Source organism: Engystomops pustulosus, chromosome 8 (assembly GCF_040894005.1).
Source record: "Engystomops pustulosus chromosome 8, aEngPut4.maternal, whole genome shotgun sequence".
Lineage (NCBI taxonomy): Eukaryota > Metazoa > Chordata > Amphibia > Anura > Leptodactylidae > Engystomops > Engystomops pustulosus.
This window is the reverse complement of record NC_092418.1, coordinates 123,125,766-123,143,111: the sequence shown is the minus strand read 5'-3', so window position 1 is coordinate 123,143,111 and position 17,346 is coordinate 123,125,766. Positions and strand designations below refer to the sequence as shown.

The window sequence follows — 17,346 nt, the reverse complement described above, 5'->3', positions numbered from 1 at the left end:
GGTATGGAGCAAGATGAAGCAGAATGTGAGCAGAACACTTATGGACGTACAGACCCTCTGCCCCGGGACTGATTGGAGCTGAGCTCTGAACATTGCTGAATAAGTGCAGACAGCAGGAGGAGAAAGGTGTAGTGCAATTAACTCCTAAACAGCCAGCAAGTTAAGTCCATGGTCACACAAATACAGTGATATGCAGAAAAAATATGACTGTATCCTCAGGGGCACAAGACAAGCCGAGGGGGAGCTGACAAAGATGTTACACCAACAGCTTGTAAATGAATAGACAATAATAATGAACTTTATTAAAGAAATATCTACTGAAGTGTCCGGCTTTTTCCATAACTTTCTTCCTTATTTAAGCAGTTTTTGTCTCCAAACACCTCTGAAGATAAAGTGTCTAATGACTTAAAGGGAACCTGTCATCAGAAATTGGCATAAGAAACCACTAGCAGTAAGTTGTCAAGCTTCTTCATGATGTTTCTTTCATGGCCTGGTGCGGTGGCATCATCTGGAAAATCCACTTTGAAGTGGGAAGTAAATTGGTTTTATGAGGTCAAGGAGGCGGAGAGTTTAACACTGAAGTCAAGCTCTCCCTGCCTTAGAATGTCCCGGTCACTGTAATTGTGGTCCTGCATCCAGGGACATCATTGACCAGATCTCCTGAAGTCCAGCGCATGATGTCAATCACATGGGAGGAGGTGTTTAGAGACAGGAGAGCTTGACTTCAGTGTTAAACTCTCCACCTCCCTGACTTTATACAACCAATTAACATCTCACTTCAGAGTTGATTTTCTCAATGATGCCACCGCACTGATCCATGAAAGAAACATCATCTAGAAGCTGCTCAACTGCTTAACAACATACCAGTAGTGGTTTATTAGGCCAATTTCTGATGACAGGTTCTTTTAACTCCTTACAGACAGTCCCTGGAAAGAATAATCTCCACAGAGATGATTCACTATCCTCCTTATCTGTCTGAGGTGGGTGGAGCTTTGAATGCTTTCAGATACACTGCTCACTACAGGAGAAACAAGCAGAAATAAGGAATGAAAGTCAATATAATATATAGCACAGAAAACCCCCCATCCTAAGACTAAGAGTACGAGTTTTAGAAGGTACCTCAAAACTCTGCCATTGGTTAGGAATGCTGGGTCTTAATTTTTGATCACAAACAACCTTTCTCATATCTTCCAATGAAGGGTCAGAAGGCACCAGGTCATAGTAAGGCAACTGATATTCATCCACAACACCTGCTTCAGAGAAGAAAAGCAAAGATCAGCAATGTTTTTATGGTGTGTATAGAGCAGAACAACATCTCCTCATCGAAAGGTCATTACACATACTGCCCCTAACATCTGCTTCTCCTACACCCTGTCCCTCATAAATGTTTCAGCTGCATTGGTCTTGTGCTTGGCTACATTTCTTAACCACGCGATCGGATTGTGGCGCATCGGCACCGGGTTTCATTGGACAGAAATCGGGGGGCGTGGTCGTTGGAAAACCCGACGGATTTGGAAAAACCGCACTCACATACACCGAGACGGAGGACGTGACGTGAACTCCAGCGGACCTCGGTGCAGCAGCGACACCTGGTGGACATCGGGCGCACGACCATAGTGAATCCCGGCAGAAACCGAATCAGCGTCGGAGAACGCCGCGCTGGATTGCGACTGGACCAGGTAAGTAAATCTGCCCCATTGGAGTGCTATTTGATTGCTATTTTTGCAACACAATAATTTTTTTAAATTACGCATTATTTTCCGTATCCGTTGGGTTTTCCGACGGCCATCCCCCCCCATTTCTGTTGCGTGAAAGCTGGCGCTGATGCGCAACAATCCGATTGCATGCGCCAAAATCCTGGGGCAATACGGCGCAAATCGGAATAATTCGGGAAACCCGGTGGAAAAACGTGATTCGGACCCTTAGTAAATGTGCCCCATTGTGGTAATTTTGGGATGATATCATAGACTCTCGAAGAGGACTATGCAACAGGAGAGCGTTGAGATGTAAACCCTACATGCTACAGTCACCAATGTTGTGGAGGACAATGTAATCTTCCAAACTGCGGCCTAATCCCGTAACTACGGTACATGAGGATTCATGGGCAACCAAAGAGACTATGGTAGAGAGAACGTTCCCTTCTGAACACGACGTTATGGGTTCTGACCACGGCCCGATCTCCACTGGACTAATAGATAATAACAGAAGTCCTAATAAGGCTTTAATGTAAGAATATTAATACGACATCAAAAACAGGAACAACCTCACAAATATAATAAATCAAATCAACTTAATCAAATGAAAAATGAACAAAAGCCACCGACCTCCCACAGAACATCTCCGGGCGATTTCCCAGAACACGAGGCCCAGGGAGTAGATATCTGCACATTTGAATGACTCAAAGTGGTGAATGTTTATCGAATCGTCCAGTAATTCCGGAGCCATGTACCTTGTAATATATGAAAAACAAAATATTACGGCAGAAGAAAGAACAAATGGACCGGGGAACATTGGATAAAAGCATCGCAGGCAATTCACACTAATATGAGGTCGCGAGGTCGGGGGCGTATTGGGGCTTCTCTCTCGTAAACATTTTTTAAAATCATATATAAATCTATAAAATAATTTAAGCAAAAGAAAACTAAACATTCTAGTTAAGAAGTAAATATTAAGGAATATATTTACCCTATAAGCATCAATAAGATATTGTAAGCCCCGCCCCTGGCCAATCACAGCCATGACTACTTGTTAGGGGCATCAACTCGCTGGATTGGCAGCCGAAGAGCCAATAGAGCAAATTGTTGCCCCTAGCAATAAGTCACGGCTGTGATTGGCCAGGATGTCAGGTGGGCAAATATCGAACCTTACTGGGCATCTACCAGCATTTTCTCAGTGGTAGACTGTCCCATGTGCCAATCTCGTTACCTTATAACCAAGATGGAGCCTTTTTTTCCCTACCTCTTCCTCTTGAAAAGCGAATAGACGGTTATGGAGACAACCAAACCGAAACACAATCACGTGTATGGCTGAGGATCTCTGCAGGTCTCCTCAAGGAATCAGGGAAATCGGGAAGTAAGAATTCTCCTTATGGAGACTTTGCCGATTAAGGCCTCCATGTAGGAGTGTGGTGGAGTCTTACCGCCATGGATGCTCCACTAGAGAATTCTGGGAAAATATGCAAAGTTTTCCAGGATGGAATAAGGAAAACCCTGCCTTTTTTAGCTCCTTGTGAGGCAGCTCCCTTGACATCAAGCATGACTTCCAGGAAGCCTAATGACATGATGCGGGAATGAAATCAAACCAGTCCATGTATTCCAGAAGGAACAGACTCCCAGCTGTAGACAGTGATGTTTCGACCTGGTTGTGTCTCCTCAGCACACTGTAGGGAACTGGTTTGGCTGAAGGTCATCTTGATGTCAAGGGAGCTGCCTCACATCCCGTACTTCCTTATCCCATCCTGGAAAACTGCACATGTCATCAGGAAGAGTGGAAGATGCCTCCCTAGGACTTACCACACACGGGACATCACATCCTGACTTGAATTGCCCTCTATGGAGTACGAGTGCATAGGGCAGAGCCATATGTCTCATTTCAGACATTCCCTTTACTAAATTGTCAAATATTTGCCAAGATGAGAAGTGAGGAGAACAATGGTGACACCAGCGCAACGAATGGGTCACAACTATACATCACATGACTATTTCTACATGACAACCACATTTCAGCGGCTTCCAAGCCGGTGACTCATATCGAAAGTTCTGTGGGTAAACGGCAAAATCCCAATCTACAGACATCAAGAGCCAAACAGAACCAGCGCCAGAACCACGTCCGGCCCGGTGTGACACTGTCTGGAGCCTGAATGTCTTCTCCGTCTGACTGGTGGTTTCCTTTGGTTACTCCGATTTCCTGATACACTGAATGATGTAATGTGTCTGGGTCTATAGGTGATTATGTATATAATATACACAATGGGGCTCAGTTACTAAGGTCCTTGCGCCCGTTTTCTGTCGCACTTTGCACGTGCAAACTGCTTGGACATCTTACAAAAATGAGGAAATAATAAAAATATATATATATCGCTGTGAAACGTAGCCACGAGATGATCCACGTCCTACAACTGGTTCAACCTTCATTAAAGATAAAATTCCCCCGACATGTAATAACATGTCATTATTGATGGGGGTCTCAGCTTTCGGACCCCCCCACACCCATCTATCCTGATTTAGCTCTGTGTCCCCTATGCCTACTACTATAGGTACAAGGGGAGGTTGTCTGGTCGCCTGCACCTGAGACCCGAGAAGATCCCTGTAGGAGAAAACTATAAGGGTTACAGAGTGTGGAACCCAAAAAGAGCCCTGGATACCACCCATATAATAAGACAGGATTAACCCTTTATTAGCAGACTGCCATCGCTACCCCCTCTACCTTTTGGTCCCCACTCTCGGGTTTTGTGGGATGTCTATGGTGTTGGTGATGGAGTCGTGTTTCACTGCCAGCCCCAGGTCAGCGATGGCGCAGGTTTCGTTCTTCTTCACTAGGATATTCTTGGATTTGAGGTCCCGATGTGCGATGGCCGGTTTTCCTGGGAAGACATCAGTATCAGACGGCAGGTGAGATTCCGGGGAAATCTCCAAATTGGAAAATTCTGATTTCTAAAACAATGTTCATTTAGATTTACTATTGTCATGAAGATTTCTGTACCTACCTCGAGTCCCTACGATCTCCATGTGAAGATGAGCCAAACCACTGACCACGGATAGCGCTAATTTCATCATGCCCCCAATAGTTACTGTGTTACGATTCAGGTAATCGTACAGCGAGCCCTGATCATGGTATTCAGACACGAGCCACAGCTGCGTCCACGTGCCATTATCTGCAAGGGAGAGTGTAGTTACAGGAAGATACATAGAGAGAGAGATACATGTGATCCTCCTACAAGCTCCTCTCTGCTTCTCTCCCGCACCCCAGCATGAGAATGACCCCCACAGCAGCACCCAGGTGTGTGACACCCTGCACCCAGTGACCTCCTCAGCAGTGCCTTCTCCTGAAGGGGATCCCCCAGTGCTGATCTCCTGCCCCCCCCCCCTTTAATTCTGCACACTTCTCTGTACTGTCTCTCCCCCTCTCCTTGCTCTTCTATCCTGCTACACAGGACACTTCTCTGTACTGTCTCTCCACCTCTCCCTGCTCTTCTATCCTGCTACACTGGACACTTCTCTGTCCGGTCTCTCCCTCTCTCCCTACTCTTCTATCCTGCTACATGGGACACTTCTCTGTCCTGTCTCTCCCTCTCCCTGCTCTTCTATCCTGCTACATGGGACACTTCTTTGTACTGTCTCTCCCTCTCCCTGCTCTTCTATCCTGCTACATGGGACACTTCCATGTACTGTCTCACCCCCCCTCCCTGCTCTTCTATCCTGCTACACAGGACACTTATCTGTACTGTCTCACCCCCCCTCCCTGCTCTTCTATCCTGCTACACGGGACACTTCTCTGTGCTGTCTCTCCCCCTCTCCCTGCTCTTCTATCCTGCTACACGGGACACTTCTCTGTCCTGTCTCTCCCTCTCCCTGCTATTCTATCCTGCTACACGGGACACTTCTATGTACTGTCTCTCCCCCTCTCCTTGCTCTTCTATCCTACTACACGGGACACTTCTCTATACTGTCTCACCCCCCCTCCCTGCTCTTCTATCCTGCTACACGGGACACTTCTCTGTGCTGTCTCTCCCCCTCTCCCTGCTCTTCTATCCTGCTACACGGGACACTTCTCTGTCCTGTCTCTCCCTCTCCCTGCTATTCTATCCTGCTACACGGGACACTTCTATGTACTGTCTCTCCCCCTCTCCTTGCTCTTCTATCCTACTACACGGGACACTTCTCTATACTGTCTCACCCCCCCTCCCTGCTCTTCTATCCTGCTACACGGGACACTTCTCTGTACTGTCTCTCCACCTCTCCCTGCTCTTCTATCCTGCTACACGGGACACTTCTCTGTACTGTCTCTCCACCTCTCCCTGCTCTTCTATCCTGCTACACGGGACACTTCTCTGTCCTATCTGCAAACTTATACAAAATTCTCTTCCATCCTGCTCTGAGCTGAGGCTTTTGCAGATTGTTTGTAAATAAAAGAACATGAAGTGTAAACAGAGGCTGCACATAGTGTCTGTGGTGTCTGTAATGTCTCGTGAGCTCTGCTGGGGATGAGCTGCTCTGCACAAGAGCTCAGTGTTGCTTCTCAGTTTACGCCTCCTTCAGGCTGGGGTGTTTTTCGCCTGAATTAAAAGTCGCTAATGATGAATGATTATTAGGCAAAACATCTGGACTGAGGATAAATGAGGAAAACCCGGTTATTTTTGCTGTGCGGCTAGTTTGGTGTTTACTTGCAAAACTGGCGCATTGTTCTTACCTTTGTTGTCAGCGGCGATAAATCCGAGGATATTCTCATGTCTCAGCATCACAGTCTGATAAATCTCAGCTTCACGGAACCAGGATCTTTCATCTCGAGAGGAGAAAATCTTCACGGCCACATCTTCTCCGCACCACTTTCCCCTCCAAACCTCTCCGAAACGTCCTTTGCCGACCACTTCCTGGATAATAACTGTTCTGGCGATGGTTCTCTGGACGAGTAAAGGTAATCCTGCCCGGAAATCCCCAGGAGACAGTGAGAGATGAGCAGGAGCGGGAGGGGCTACACTATGCACTTACAATAACTTATGTTCATGTAGAAATCATTTCTTGTTACATATGTATCATCTTACTGTACAGCCCCCAGTATAGACAGATGTAACCGCAGCCACTAGAGGGAGCTCAGGAGCCTCCTGTGTTCTGTCTGTAGACACTGCCCAATAATAACTCAGTATACAGTGAGCGCCCCCTAGTGATGGGAGCAGATAACTCATATTTTATCATTTAAAGTAAATCTTCCATTAAAAAACCTTCATGAATAGTCATAAATCCAGGCACCAGGACTGTGGGATCTTCTTATATTTGTTATCCTCCCTTCTACAATTAACTTCTAAAATTATGCTAAAGAAACAGAAGTGCTCTGGGGAAGGGGGGGAGTTACCGGAGTCCTTCCATCCAGTAGCTGCACATGCTGATACACTGTGCAAGGAGCACTTCCCCCTCCCACTACAGCTGACCGAGGGAAGAGTGTGCTGAGAGAGCAGCAGGGAGGGGGAAACAGTGTAACAACCTGTAAAGCTATAGCACTGAGGGGCTCTGGTAATGCCCCAGAGTCCTTCTGGCTCATTCACATAATTTTAAAAGTTGATTTTAGAAGGAAGGAGGCCATTGGTAAGAAATAAGATGATACCACAGTATCTGCTTTATCAGGATGGTAGATTTCCTTTAAGGTTAGTGACAGACACAGAGACAAGTGTCGGCATGGGGTATATCCGTAAAGGGGTTGTACAGGATAAGAAAAACAAGGCTACTAATATCCAGAAACAGCGCCCCCCTGACTCCAGGCTTAGTCTAGTATTGCAGATCAGCTGAGGCTGAGATGTAATGCCGCACGTAACCTTCGGACAGAGGTGGCGCTGTGCTAGCAAGTTCTATCCTGAAACATTCCGGACAGACTTTGTGATGTTTCGTGCAGGGACACCAGAGGCCGCCCTGGGACGTGCACCACCCTCCTAGACACCAGGAAGGAAGTAGAAGATGGAACTTACCAGATCCAGATCCGGACGTGGACATGTCGTAGATGAGATCCTTCAAGCATTTCCCGTCAGTGTCCAGATTGCAGTCTGTGAGCGGCTCCTCGATGCACTGCCGCCGCGTCCTCTTGTAGGCGCCGTAGCGCCTCTGGCAGGTGTAGACCGTCAGCAGGATGGCGATAGCCAGGACGCAGATTGGGACGGTGACCAATACCCACAATTCCACATGACTGAAATGTGAAGGACTCGTAGAGACTGCGGATAGAGAGAAAACTATTACTATGGGTAGCAGGACTAGAAAGGGTTACACACACAATGGGCACCCCGACTACTCCAGGGTCACCCCCATCTCATCCGTCTACCTATAAAAGAAAAAGTCTCCCCCAAAGTCGGGAAATGTGACTCTTCTCACCCCTTTTCACATGAGATGAGTCATTTTTAGTGTTTACAGGGGTAGAGTCTCCATCTCCTGTTCTATAGCCTATTCCACACATTAAATGGGTGAAATTTCACCTGGAAGAGGGAATTCTAGAAAGGATCATTTGTATTGGGGTTGAGATGCGATAAGAAAGTTTATGCTGTATATACTGGGGCAAATTTACTTACCCGGTCCTGTCACGATCCCCGATTCGGACAGTCCAACAAAGATGAAGTCCGGTGCGATTCACCAATCTGGTGCACCTGAGTTCCTGCATTCGTCGCTTTCGCGCTGAGGTCCGCCGGAGTTCACCTTCTTCTTCCCGGTGCTTGTAAGTGCGTGTCTCGTGACACAATTCTAAATGTTAAATCCCGTTGTAGTCCGAAACGGGTTGTGTCCGACACAAATTGGGGGGAGGGGGCGTGCCGTCAGACAACCCAACGGATTCGGACATTTCGAGTTGTGATGCAAGAAAATGCACTGGGAAGGAGAAGGTGAGCTCCGGCGGACCTTAGCGGGGAAGCGACGGATGCAGGAACTCGGGCGCACGAGCTTTGTGAATCGCGCCGGACTTCATTTTCGTCAGACCATCCGGATCGGGGATCGCGACAGGACCAGGTAAGTAAATTTGCCTCATTATGATCATCTAGTTCTGTGGGGTGACACTGTGGTTAGATTATCAGGGTCCAGGTGTATATACACTTTCATCTGACTTCTGTACTGACACATAGAGAGAGGGATGAGACAGATCAGAGATGCATGATGCCTTTTACACAGAGGCTGACAGACTTTTACACTGTTACACTGTGAGCTCTGCTACATCTCACAGCTATGTGCCTGCCTTCCCCTTCCCTTATCACTTATCTCCTTGTAGCTTGTGACACTGTGAGCTCTGCTACTTCTCACAGATATGTGCCTGCCTCCCCCTTCCCTTATCACTTATCTCCTTGTAGCTTGTTACACTGTGAGCTCCGCTACATCTCACAGACATGTGCCTGCCTCCCCCTTCCCTTATCACTTATCTCCTTGTAGCTTGTTACACTGTGAGCTCCGCTACATCTCACAGACATGTGCCTGCCTCCCCCTTCCCTTATCACTTATCTCCTTGTAGCTTGTTACACTGTGAGCTCTGCTACTTCTCACAGATATGTGCCTGCCTCCCCCTTCCCCCAGATCACTTATCTCCTTGTAGCTTGTGACACTGTGAGCTCCGCTACATCTCACAGACATGTGCCTGCCTCCCCCTTACCTTATCACTTATCTCCTTGTAGCTTGCTACACTGTGAGCTCCGCTACATCTCACAGACATGTGCCTGCCTCCCCCTTCCCTTATCACTTATTTCCTTGTAGCTTTTGACACTGTGAGCTCTGCTACATCTCACACCTATGTGCCTGCCTCCCCCTTCCCCCAGATCACTTATCTCCTTGTAGTTTGTAGTTGCAGCCTCTCTCTCTGCTCTCAATGTCCTGGGAGGATGTGATCAGTGAGAGTCTCTGAGCTCCGTGCAGGGGGCGGGGCTACAGGCTCAGAGCAGAAAGAGACAGAATCCCTTCTACACAATCACACACAGAAATTCAAGATGGCTGCCGACCCTAAGTCCGAAGTTACAGGGTCGTGTCTAGGGGCAACTGAAATGGTGTCCAGCAGGACTGATAGAGACAGGTGGGATTATATCTGTGATATGCTGCATTATTGTTAATAACAGTGAAATAGAGAATGTGATATTTTGTTATCCTGAGTATATTTAGGTATATTGGGGCACATTTACTTACCCGGTCCAGTTGCGATCCAGCGGCGGGTTCTCCGCGCTGATTTGGGTTCTGCCGGGATTCACTAAGGTCCGTGCGCCGATATTCACCATGTTTCGCTGCTGCACCGAGGTCCGCCGGAGTTCACCTGCTTTTTTCTGGTGTATGTGAGTGCTTGATCTTGCGACACAAATGGCTTTTTAAATTCCGCGTTTTTTCCAAAACCTTCGGGCTGTCCGGTGGCCACGCCCCCCCCCCCCCCCCCCCGATTTCTGTCGCGTGAAAGTCAGCGCGATTGCATCAAAAATCGATTGCGTGCGCCACAATCCCGTGAAATACAGCGCAATGCGGAAATATTCGGGAAAAACCCGATGGATTCGCGGCTGCAGATCCTTAGTAAATGTGCCCCATTGTCTTCGTGGGAGGAAAACCCCTTTAAACCCCTTTAATATACCGGCACAATCAGAAAAACTTTAGATTCATAGAAATAATAGCAATTTTATGTTGTTAATGAATCGTTTTGCGGCAGAGCAGAGATCTCGGAGCTCTGGACATGATACATTGTAGCTGCCGCTGTCCTTCTCCTGAGGATTCGGCACTTTATGTATCTCTCACAATCAGAAACCCTCGATAATAGGGAATAACATAAAGTAACGGGCTCTACTCTTACACATCTTCTCTCCTAATAATCGTTGTACATTTATCACTTACAGTCCTGTGTATACAGCGCCCCCTGCTGCACCCTGAGGAGCACCGCAGCCTCACCAAACATCCCTCTTATGTAGGACACAGATCTGCGGGAATAATCCTCTATATAAATACCATCCCATCCATAAAGAGATAAGCAGCGGGATATCGCTGTCTATAGGAAGGCCGTGAGATATATAGTTATATATAAAGTCATGAAGTGATGTATAAAATAACAAACGTGTTATACAATCACATGTGTCTGATATCTGCAGACCCCATAATCATATAGAACAATATACGGCTTCTTATAGTGATATATATAAAGAGGCCAGCAGAGGGGATATACAGGTGATGTATGGGGAAACATATACATATATATATATAGAGAGAGAGAGATCAATATTAGAGAACAATGTCAGATCCCCGGATTTTTTAGGAATAATATAATCTCCATTGTTGAACATTTCATGGATTGGTGTAAGGGGTCACCAGGTCACTAGAACAGGATATCCCCAAAGTATCAATATAAAACCTGATGATAATGAGAGAACAGCAATGACCTCCGTCCCAGCCACAGGACCTCCGCCCCGGCCACAGGACCTCAGCACCTGACACAGGACCTCAGCCCCGGCCACAGGACCTCAGCCCCTGCCACAAGACCTCCGCAACGGCCACAGGACCTCAGCACAGGCCACAGGACCTCAGCAACAGGACCTCCGCCCCGGCCACAGGACCTCAACACCTGCCACAGGACCTCAGCCACGGCCACAGGACCTCAGCCCCTGCCACAAGACCTCCGCAACGGCCACAGGACCTCAGCACAGGCCACAGGACCTCAGCACCTGCCACAGGACCTCCGCACCGGCCACAGGACCTCAGCACCTGCCACAGGACCTCAGCCCTGGCCACAGGACCTCGGCCACAGGACCTCAGCCCCGGCCACAGGACCTCAGCACCTGCCACAGGACCTCAGCCCCGGCCACAGGACCTCAGCACAGGCCACAGCACCTCAGCCCCAGCCACAGGACCTCAGCCCGGCCACAGCACCTCAACCCCAGCCACAGGACCTCAGCCCCGGCCACAAGACCTCTGCTCCGACCACAGGACCTCTGCTCCGGCCACAGGACTTCAGCACTGCTACAGGACCTCAGCACTGGCCACAGGACCTCAGCATCGGCCACGGGACCTCAGCCCCGGCCACAGGACCTCAGCCCCTGCCACAAGACCTCTGCAACGGCCACAGGACCTCAGCACAGGCCACAGGACCTCAGCACCTGCCACAGGACCTCCGCACCGGCCACAGGACCTCAGCACCTGCCACAGGACCTCAGCCCCGGCCACAGGACCTCAGCCCTGGCCACAGGACCTCAACACCAGCCACAGGACCTCAGCCCCTGCCACAGGACCTCAGCCCCTCCCACAAGACCTCAGCCCCGGCCACAGGACCTCAGCCCGGCCACAGCACCTCAGCCCCGGCCACAGGACCTCAGCCCCGGCCACAAGACCTCTGCTCCGACCACAGGACCTCTGCTCCGGCCACAGGACCTCAGCACTGCTACAGGACCTCAGCACTGGCCACAGGACCTCAGCATCGGCCACGGGACCTCCGTTCCGGCCACAGGACCTCAGCACCGGCCACAAGACATCACTGATCACTGCTGGGATGTGCTCGTCTCTTCTTCCAGTCTCTCCCTCAGTTCTGTGACTGTTGTGGGTTTCTTGGCCAGAACTTTGTTACCAAGGAGGTTCTCTATTGGGTTTAGATCAGGACTCTGGACTGTGGCCATTTCATTGTTTCAGTGTCTTCTGCTTCAGGCAACTGCTTTCCCCTTTTTGCTGTGTAACAGGGGGCAATGTCCGGCATGAAAACTGCTGCTGATTGAATGAAGATCGGAAGGAAGGGACCAGGTGTTATTGTAGAAGGTTCTTGTAGTCCCTCTGCCATGTAGCTGTATTAGAGGTCCAACATTCCCCAAACCCTGACACTTCCTACACCTCCTGTCACTGACTTCTTTACACACTTTCGGTTCAGTCCTTCACCAGTTTGTCGACAAGCATAATGTTTCCATCAGATCTAAATACATTAAACTTGCTTTCATCACGGAAATGAACTGAGGACATGTCTCTTCTGTCCACACAACATCCTCCTCAGCAAAGGTTCGGTCACTGCACAGGCGGCTTTCAGTCCAAATGCTCTTTGACGCTCTTGGTCCTGACACTGTATGACGAGACCTTACTCTGTTCTGTGCTGAACTGGTGGCAATTCCCCATGGAGATTCTCCGCGTTATCCTGTCCTCTCTTGCATTTGTATTTCGGGGTGACCGCCTTCTTGGGGGACTTGAATGAGTCATGGGTTATGCAATATTCTAAAATTCACAGACTTGGAAGAACCAACTTCTCCTGCTCCGGCTGATGGGGTCGCCCCTTCATCTGCTGCTCCAGAGTTTCAGTCCCTTTGGAACGGCACAAGATTTTGTTACTGCCGGTTACATGGGGAAATCGGGTGCAGATTATCACCAATAACTGCAGGAATCTGAAAGTCTCTCATTTTTATCAATGTCTTTTACTATGATCTCGTTTACATTTTTATTCTGTACATTTAGAATATAAACAATTTATGAATCTCCGGTGTGTACAGTCTCATAGGGATATATAGGACTCACTCAGACGTATACATTACGTGTAACATATAGGGTGCATTTACTATACAATCTTTCCTATAGGATACTATAGATGTTTCCTGGTGGCCTGTACCCCCTGTACCCCAGACTGTGATACATGATCTTTATAGAGAAGTTACTTTAGTGTCCAGGCACAGGGCATAAATATGCAGGATACAGGACCTCCAGTGTAAGGTATAGGTCCTCCAGTGTAAGGTATAGGACCTCCAGTGTAAGGTATAGGTCCTCCAGTGTAAGGTATAGGTCCTCCAGTGTAAGGTATAGGACCTCCAGTGTAAGGTATAGGACCTCCAGTGTAAGGTACAGGTCTTCCATTGTAAGGTATAGGACCTCCAGTGTAAGGTATAGGTCCTCCAGTGTAAGGTATAGGTCCTCCAGTATAAGGTATAGGACCTCCAGTGTAAGGTATAGGACCTCCAGTGTAAGGTACAGGTCTTCCAGTGTAAGGTATAGGACCTCCAGTGTAAGGTATAGGTCCTCCAGTGTAAGGTATAGGACCTCCAGTGTAAGGTATAGGTCCTCCAGTGTAAGGTATAGGACCTCCAGTGTAAGGTACAGGTCTTCCAGTGTAAGGTATAGGACCTCCAGTGTAAGGTATAGGACCTCCAGTGTAAGGTATAGGACCTCCAGTGTAAGGTATAGGTCCTCCAGTGTAAGGTATAGGACCTCCAGTGTAAGGTACAGGTCTTCCAGTGTAAGGTATAGGACCTCCAGTGTAAGGTACAGGTCTTCCAGTGTAAGGTATAGGACCTCCAGTGTAAGGTATAGGACCTCCAGTGTAAGGTATAGGTCCTCCAGTGTAAGGTATAGGACCTCCAGTGTAAGGTATAGGACCTCCAGTGTAAGGTATAGGTCTTCCAGTGTAAGGTATAGGACCTCCAGTGTAAGGTATAGGACCTCCAGTGTATGGTATAGGTCCTCCAGTGTAAGGTATAGGTCCTCCAGTGTAAGGTATAGGACCTCCAGTGTAAGGTACAGGTCTTCCAGTGTAAGGTATAGGACCTCCAGTGTAAGGTATAGGTCCTCCAGTGTAAGGTATAGGACCTCCAGTGTAAGGTACAGGTCTTCCAGTGTAAGGTATAGGACCTCCAGTGTAAGGTATAGGACCTCCAGTGTAAGGTATAGGTCCTCCAGTGTAAGGTATAGGACCTCCAGTGTAAGGTATAGGACCTCCAGTGTATGGTATAGGACCTCCAGTGTAAGGTATAGGTCCTCCAGTGTAAGGTATAGGACCTCCAGTGTAAGGTATAGGTCCTCCAGTGTAAGGTATAGGTCCTCCAGTGTAAGGTATAGGACCTCCAGTGTAAGGTATAGGTCCTCCCGTGTAAGGTATAGGACCTCCAGTGTAAGGTATAGGTCCTCCAGTGTAAGGTATAGGTCCTCCAGTGTAAGGTATAGGACCTCCAGTGTAAGGTATAGGTCCTCCAGTGTAAGGTATAGGACCTCCAGTGTAAGGTATAGGACCTCCAGTGTATGGTATAGGACCTCCAGTGTAAGGTATAGGACCTCCAGTGTAAGGTACAGGTCTTCCAGTGTAAGGTATAGGACCTCCAGTGTAAGGTATAGGACCTCCAGTGTAAGGTATAGGTCCTCCAGTGTAAGGTATAGGACCTCCAGTGTAAGGTATAGGACCTCCAGTGTAAGGTATAGGACCTCCAGTGTATGGTATAGGACCTCCAGTGTAAGGTATAGGTCCTCCAGTGTAAGGTATAGGACCTCCAGTGTAAGGTATAGGTCCTCCAGTGTAAGGTATAGGACCTCCAGTGTAAGGTATAGGACCTCCAGTGTATGGTATAGGACCTCCAGTGTAAGGTATAGGTCCTCCAGTGTAAGGTATAGGACCTCCAGTGTAAGGTATAGGTCCTCCAGTGTAAGGTATAGGTCCTCCAGTGTAAGGTATAGGACCTCCAGTGTAAGGTATAGGTCCTCCCGTGTAAGGTATAGGACCTCCAGTGTAAGGTATAGGTCCTCCAGTGTAAGGTATAGGTCCTCCAGTGTAAGGTATAGGACCTCCAGTGTAAGGTATAGGACCTCCAGTGTAAGGTATATGACCTCCAGTGTAAGGTATAGGACCTCCAGTGTAAGGTATAGGACCTCCAGTGTAAGGTATATGACCTCCAGTGTAAGGTATAGGACCTCCAGTGTAAGGTATAGGTCCTCCAGTGTAAGGTATAGGACCTCCAGTGTAAGGTATATGACCTCCAGTGTAAGGTATAGGTCCTCCAGTGTAAGGTATAGGACCTCCAGTGTAAGGTATATGACCTCCAGTGTAAGGTATAGGTCCTCCAGTGTAAGGTATAGGTCCTCCCGTGTAAGGTATATGACCTCCAGTGTAAGGTATAGGACCTCCAGTGTAAGGTATATGACCTCCAGTGTAAGGTATAGGACCTCCAGTGTAAGGTATAGGTCCTCCAGTGTAAGGTATAGGACCTCCAGTGTAAGGTATATGACCTCCAGTGTAAGGTATAGGTCCTCCAGTGTAAGGTATAGGACCTCCAGTGTAAGGTACAGGTCTTCCAGTGTAAGGTATAGGACCTCCAGTGTAAGGTATAGGTCCTCCAGTGTATGGTATAGGTCCTCCAGTGTAAGGTATAGGTCCTGCAGTGTAAGGTATAGGTCCTCCAGTGCAGGATTACCCCCATCCTCCACATCCTTACTCAAGGTATTTGTACTGGAGGCAACTGAACCAAGTGTCTCCAGAGTTGATAAGATTTACAGAAGTTGGACCCCGCCGGACCTAGTACATTACTGGGATTTCCACAGCCCACCAGGATTTTTCTGGGCAATATTTGCATTTTCAATGGTCATTTTGCTGCTGTCTCTCAATTTCTTTCAAAGACCTGGAAAAGGCAAATCCAGGAAATCCCCGAACCACCAGTAGGTGTCGCTGTTCTATTATACATGGAGAAGCAGCGGCTGATCCCTTGCACTTGGACGCTGCACATGAGGCTCGTGTTAGTGCGGGAAGTGCACTCCTAAAGTAAAGTGCACTGGTACTGACCCACGTCTAGTGACAGCTCCGATCTCTAGCGCACACTGTAGATCTGCCATCCCCCGTCCCTTGTCCCTTGTTCACATGTAGCAGTAATATGTTTTATGGTAAGTTGTATCCTAGTGCAGCGAGTGACATACACCAGTGTCCTATCATATCACAGGGGGTCATTCACTTCTCACTATTCTACAAACTGCCATAAAGTAATAAATGGAAACCTCCTCTTAATGTCACCAATCAGAGCAGGAGGTGCGGCTCAGAACAACCAATCAGGATTGAGGAGGGTGAACAAGATAAAAGTGCGATCTTTAACCCTTCCACTAATCCTATAGGATAAGCCGTACCCATCGTGGCCCTATATCTGCCGTCCTGTCCCCGGGGTATCGCAGGGCAATGTCCACGCTGATAGGAAGAAGCAGTAATGTCACAGGACGTCTCTGTAACTTTATCGTTTATCATATTGTTCAGATTTATCCTGGAATTTTTCCTAGGATTTTGGAGTGTATTTACATCAGTGGTTCTCAACCGTCCTAATGTCCTTCTATATAGTCCCTCACATTACTGTGACCCTCAACCAAAAAATTATTTTCATTGCTACCTCATAACTGTCCTGCTACGTTATGAACCAAGATCATAGTCACAGCGCCGGCCTCTGTGAGCCAGAAGTCACAGTGATGCCCCCAGTAGCCAATAGTCACAGCACCTGCTCCCAGTAGCCAATAGTCACAGCGCCGGCCTCTAGGAGCCAGAAGTCATAGTGATGCCCCCAGTAGCCAATAGTCACAGCACCTGCTCCCAGTAGCCAATAGTCACAGCGCCGGCCTCTAGGAGCCAGAAGTCATAGTGATGCCCCCAGTAGCCAATAGTCACAGCACCTGCTCCCAGTATCCAATAGTCACAGCGCCGGCCTCTGTGAGCCAGAAGTCATAGGGGCACATTTACTTACCCGGTCCAGTCGCGATCCAGCGGCAGGTTCTCCGCCGCTGATTCGGGTTCTGCCGGGATTCACTAAGGTCCGTGCGCCGATATTCACCAGGTGTCGCTGCTGCGCCGAGGTCCGCTGGAGTTCACCTGCTTTTTTCTGGTGTATGTGAGTGCTTGATCTTGCGACACAAATGGCTTTTTAAATTCTGCGGTTTTTCCGAATCCTTCGGG

The 17,346-nt window shown here is 48.4% G+C and overlaps 1 protein-coding gene across 2 annotated transcripts in view; it reads right to left on the bottom strand.

Annotated features, from left to right (window-relative positions):
• Window positions 1–17,346, bottom strand: part of ACVR1C (activin A receptor type 1C) — a 96,746-nt gene that overhangs the window by 11,328 nt on the left and 68,072 nt on the right. The window contains exons 3-8 of one of the 2 annotated variants that reach the window (XM_072122464.1): window positions 7,676–7,915; window positions 6,409–6,639; window positions 4,706–4,873; window positions 4,426–4,582; window positions 2,325–2,449; window positions 1,120–1,253 (exon numbers count right to left, since the gene is read on the bottom strand). In XM_072122464.1, coding sequence (XP_071978565.1) covers window positions 1,120–1,253; window positions 2,325–2,449; window positions 4,426–4,582; window positions 4,706–4,873; window positions 6,409–6,639; window positions 7,676–7,915 — 1,055 coding nt within the window. The remainder of the gene's footprint in view (window positions 1–1,119; window positions 1,254–2,324; window positions 2,450–4,425; window positions 4,583–4,705; window positions 4,874–6,408; window positions 6,640–7,675; window positions 7,916–17,346) is intronic. The other variant, XM_072122465.1, reaches the window with a different exon arrangement.